Here is a 6000-nt window from a genome sequence, read left to right on the forward strand (position 1 = left end):
ATCCCGATCATTTGAACCGCTTCAACCATTATTTTATACTTTGGCTATTCAGATATACAAGCTCTAAGATCTGCTATTTCTGAAGAAAAAATAATATATATATATTGTGCACAGAAAACAGTCTTAAATCTTAATGGGTTAATGTCACAGCTCTTATAGCAGAACATATATAATATAACATCAAACAGCAAACACAGAAAAACACAGCATGTGCATGTTTTCCTTGTAGTAGCAAAGTTAGGTGAACTTGTTGTGAACAACTTCACAGTAGGCTATGTTCCATAAATATACAACACATTTAGTTTAGAAGGGTCTATGTTCCATAAATATACAACACATTTAGTTTAGAAAGGTGCAGGCAGATGCAAAGGATACAAAGATGCAAAGCTACACAGTGTATTTGTAGCTTTTGCAGCAGCAACAAACGGTGGATGCATCTTTGCATCTTCATGACGCTGGCTTCCATTGACAATGAATGGTAGACTGCTGTAGCTTTGCATCTGTGCGTGTGAACACAGCAATACCATCGGGTATCATGCAGTTTGTGTTGGACCTATAGAGACCTACAGGGAGGGATATGCGGTCTAGGCCGGTCTAGGGGCATTGGGTTTGGGATATTTTAGGAAAATAAACCCTGTTGCAAACACGATTATGATATTCAGAAAAGAACATTCGACAAAATAATCTCCTCGGATCAACACCCTTTATGATTTTCAAACCACACACACAACTAATGTACGCTTAAAAAAAAGCAAATACATAACTGATTAATTAAATACATTAACAGGTGTAATCGGTGTATCCCAGGTTTCCAGAAAGTTCTCGTTCAGGGTTTTATTCCAGATGTAATCCAGCCCATTTTGAATATATGATTTCATGGATGGAGGAGGAGAGAGAGTTTTGTTTTAATCGTTTGTTCCACTTTGGCAGTATTCCTAGTGCTGATGAGCTCCTTTGAGGGGAGCGGGGGAAGGAGCCTGTAAGAAGGCGGCTAGTGTGCGACGCAGCGAGGCGGGCAAAACATGAAGGATTCTGGGTGGTACTGGGCAGGTATAAATGGGGACAGGTAGATTGGCGTGGAGGGCGGAGAGTGGTGTGAAGGGCAGGGTCAATGTGTGTTTCTCGGCCTCCTGAACATCTGTTGTTCCAAATCCACTAGCCCATGGTCAAAAATGATGAAAAACGAGGATTTGAAAAAAAGACGAAAGAAAAAGACTTTTTTTTTAATCCTCAAAAATGATGAAAAACGGCATGCTATAGTATGGCGTCCAAGACCATGGGCTATAAATGATGAATAACGAGGATTTGAAAAAAAGACAAAAATCACTCCGAGACCATGGGCTATAGTCCATAGTCTCGAAGTGATTTTCGTCTTTTTTTTTAATCCTCAAAAATGATGAAAAACGGCATGCTATAGTATGGCGTCCAAGACCATGGGCTATAAATGATGAATAACGAGGATTTGAAAAAAAGACAAAAATCACCCCGAGACCATGGGCTATAGTCCATGGTCTCGAAGTGATTTTCGTCTTTTTTTTTAATCCTCAAAAATGATGAAAAACTGCATGCTATAGTATGGCGTCCGAGACCATGGGCTATAAATGATGAAAAACGAGGATTAAAAAAAAAAAAAAAAAGATGAAAATCACTCCGAGACCATGGGCTATAGTCCATGGTCTCGGAGTGATTTTTGTCTTTTTTTTATCCTCAAAAATGATGAAAAACGGCATGCTATAGTGTGAAGCGTGACGAAAAAGCGTGACGGAAAAGCGTGACGAAAACTACTTTAATGCTTAGTAATTCACCTCCTGGCTTCTCTACCTTGCTGTACAGGAGGAGCAGGCCAACATGAATCTGGCAAAGTACAGGAAGACGGTTCATGAGCTGGACGACGCGGAAGAGCGAGCCGACATCGCCGAGTCAGCACTCACCAAGATCAGAACCAAGAACCGAGGCAGCTTCGGCAAAGGATACTCATCTGTGAGTATCAAGGTCAAATATTATGATTATTTTTGTAGGGGCCGCGGCCTGAAAAGAGGTTCTTTTGACCTGCATGCATGCTCTGACTATCTTCTCGTTTTCCAGGGTTACAGCACACCCTACCCTGGGCTGGTCAGGTCACCCAGCTCTGTGGGGTCGGAGGGCAGGGGTGAGAAGATCCTCAACGATGACAACGAGTCCGTCAGCTCCCTCATCCCAGCATATCTCAACTCTCTCAAGAAGCTCATGATAGATTAGAGTGCAGCCAGGACGGTTGTGTGTCTAGGATTTCAAAGTGCAACTAGTTTCCTTTGAGAGCGGCTGTCAATCATTCTGGCTGCCCATTGGTTCTGAAGAGATTGTCAGAGACATATACCCGTCCTCAGTGTTCATTCAACTCTGAACTCTGAAATGGATCCAAATGGTTCATTTGGTTTGGACTCTTCTCCTGGTTTGGAGTTAAATTAACACTGAGGAGTTTGAAGGTACAGAATGGCCGGTACTGTAGTTTCACAACACATAGGCAGTTAATTGTACTCAAATGAACACCTGTGAATGTGGAACCGTGCATTGTGTGTACAGTATGTTGCAATGTATCTACTTTTACCTGTGTGTTATTATGGTCACACTTCTAATGACTCTAGTTTTAATACAACACCCTTTTATATCCAATTTATTATATATAAAAAGAGAGTATTTGTATCCTCCTGATGGGGGAAATGACTTTTCTGCATTCACCGAGCAGAAGTGTCTTGCTCAGGAACACATGTAGACTCAGCTATGGCTGCCCATGTTGTCAATGTTTGTATGACAAAACAAAGTTTAAATGTGAACACCGGTGCATGGTGGTCTAAGATAATAGAACAAAATTCCTTGTTTACAACAAAGCACAGGTTGACAGCTTACTGAACAATATCATGGATCCCCAATAGGCCCCGTAGGCCAGTTGTGGCCCTCGAGAGCCAGTGGGGCCTTGAGCACACAAAAGAAAAAGCTTGGTATCCTTGACATCATTTGCCCCATTTGGGGAGGGGGTGGGGGGGATAATCAGCAAACCCTGACCTTTGTACGTAGTCCTACGACGGATAGTGCATATTTCAATGTGATGCAATTTAAAGCAGTGAGAGTTTGTAGATCTGCTATTTTATATATTTTTTTCTATAATGGCAGGCCGACAATGGGGATGCCAGGTTGAAAGTGCCAGTGGTTAACCACTTCTTTAATATAGATGGCCAAAAGGTTTAACAATGCTTCTCCAAACCATTTTATTGTTGAATGTGAAAATGCATTTTTAAATGAAAATAAACATTCATTGTATTGCTCTGTGCGTACTCGAGATGCAATTATTTTTAACATGTTTTCATTATATTAACTAGAGCGGTGCACGTTGGGCACTGGCCTACTTGGCCTACTTCCCAAATATGGAGTCGATAGAGACGTCTATCCAGTAGCCTCGCGTTGCGATACTAATATACCACTGCGCTGGGCTACCGCCTCGGGGCATATGCATATGCAATAGGGGCGGGTGAAGTGTGGCTGCGCCAGGCTACCTATCCAGAGCCCGGGCAGAGGCCTATTTGCGGCGGTTCTGGACAACCGGGCACTGCACTCCCCTGTGGGAGATTAGATGATGAACACAAAAAAGTGCAACCTTTGGCACGCAACTAGTCCTACATACTTACACCTAGAAACCCCATTCAAACTTTAAAATGTTCATCTTACGGTGGACATGTTTGCCTGAAAATGAATCTTTGAAATGTTTCATAGTTTTAGAAATATAGTGCTTTCAAATTTGAGACATTTAATCCTCAAAAATGATGAAAAACGGCATGCTATAGTATGGCGTCCGAGACCATGGGCTATAAATGATGAAAAACGAGGATTTGAAAAAAAGACGAAAATCACTCCGAGACCATGGACTCGGAGTGATTTTTGTCATTTTTTGTATCCTCAGAAATGATGAAAAACGGCATGCTATAGTGTGAAGCGTGACGAAAAAACTACTTTAATGCTGTAATAATGAATCATGTATGAGGTATAAAGTACAGCAGCCTTGTGTTCCTAAAACAGAAAGATTTGGTATTGGGTAAGACTGACGTTATGTATCTTTCAGGACCTTTCACTGCTTTGTCTCAATATTTGGCCCTATATTTCTACAAAATACAAAACCTGTGACATTTCGGGGATAAACAAGGAATTGAAGGGTCAATAAAGTTGTTTTAAAGATGTAGGCCTACTGGGCATGTTCAAATCATATACTTTACATTTATTATTCCAACCATTTTCCAAAGCATAGACTTACGTTTTGGGGATGGAAATTTAACATTGAGGTGCCCACTGGCACTGGACCTGTATCCGTCACTGAGTGTAGCTGATGATGGGTTCCTTCCTTCCATCACCTCCAGACTCCAGAGAGTGGATTGTCACATACATCCATACAGGCTGAGGGGAATGTGACGCCATGGCTGCTGCCTCCTCCTTTTCACCTTTCTCTGCTTCTGACCTCCCAAGGCTCCCATGGATGGATGTCCTCCAGGCTCCTGCTCAGCTCAATCAGCAGGACCACACATGACACGAATACATTTTCTTCCAGTTCGTCGTCAGATAGTCTTGGTACAGAGCGCCCCCTGGTGACTGTAATAATGTCTATGATGACGACACCAGTTGGATTTAATCGCAGGGATCAAATAATGAATGAATGCATTTCCTGTAGGGCCTATACTACAGCTCACTCGCTGTGTAAAGTGGCTAGTGTTCAGAGGGCAGCTACTCAGTGATAGAAAAAGCAATGTAGCTACGGTAGAAAGAAACACTGTGGTTTTAAGTGTAACCTCGGCTGGGAGTCGAACCCTGGACCTCTTATCAACAAGGCACATACGTTACCAGTGGACTAAAGAGCCAGACCTGATGAAGAACCAAACCTAATGTCACCAAGCACAGACAAAGACATTTGTCACGTTTTAAGCTATTTTAATATAAATGTTTATTTACATTTGACTTCTTTACTAAAGACATTTAGTTATGATTAATTCCATCGCTTAATTGTATCAAATAAATCCACTAAAGACTAGGCCTAGTTGTAATAATTCATTCCATCTGTTAAATCCATTAAAGATGTAACTTATTCATTCTATCACGGAAATCTCCGGCGTGAGCGGACGTCCATACGCCGTTACAACGCTGTCCAAGAGAGAGACGGCGTATCAACGTCGTGTGCACGGCGTGTCGGCGTAGTTCATTTTCAGCTCACTTTCAACTGTCTGAAATCACAAAAAGAACTGTTTTTGGGTCCGACGGCGTGAGCGGACGTCGATACGCCGTTGATACGCCGTCCAGAGAAAGACGGCGTATCAACGTCGTATGGGTGGCGTGTCGGCGTAATTCATTACTTCATTTTGAACTGGACAATGTCGGGGCTGTTCACTTTCGAACAGTCGAACTTATGATTGATTGAATTTCGATTGATTCTTTTATTTTCGTGTCCTGCACACAAAGTGCCCAACCCCCATGGGTTTATAAGACGCATTCTTACTGTATTTTAGCCTTTGTGACGGACACAAAATGTATGGTCACATTTATGTTGTGTATTTAATTTTGTTATGATTGTGAAGATGTTGTTTTTGTGAAAAGAATGTTGCTATATGAGCAAGAATGGACAATGCATATTTATATCTATTGGTTTAATTCCAAGCTTTCTCAATTACACTATACACAGTGGAACCTTCCTAGTGTTTCCACCACTAGGGGGCAGTGTGGCGACTCGCTACGTTCTCAGAGGCACTTGTTGAATGGACTGAACCACTTCTTCATTCATCATCAACAGTGTGTGTTCTGGTCCTGTTGATTGAGCTGAGAAGGACCAGGTTTATAGGACGAAAAATGAAAATCACTCCGAGACAATGGACTATAGCCCATGGTCTCGGAGTGATTTTCGTCTTTTTTTCAAATCCTCAAAAATTATGAAAAACGGTATGCTATAGTATCCACAGTCACAAGGGGGCGCTCTGTAGTAGTCTAGTA

General features: G+C 41.9%; 1 protein-coding gene across 1 annotated transcript in view; it reads left to right on the plus strand.

Annotated features, from left to right (window-relative positions):
- Positions 1 to 3302, plus strand: part of LOC306915395 (myosin heavy chain, skeletal muscle-like) — a 34799-nt gene extending 31497 nt beyond the window's left edge. Inside the window, exons 17-18 of the mRNA XM_079492725.1 lie at positions 1834 to 1980; positions 2086 to 3302. Coding sequence (XP_079348851.1) covers positions 1834 to 1980; positions 2086 to 2238 — 300 coding nt within the window. The 3' untranslated portion in view covers positions 2239 to 3302. The remainder of the gene's footprint in view (positions 1 to 1833; positions 1981 to 2085) is intronic.
- The last annotated feature ends 2698 nt before the right edge of the window (positions 3303 to 6000 follow it).

This window comes from Electrona antarctica (assembly GCF_951216825.1).
Source record: "Electrona antarctica genome assembly, chromosome: 22".
NCBI lineage: Eukaryota > Metazoa > Chordata > Actinopteri > Myctophiformes > Myctophidae > Electrona > Electrona antarctica.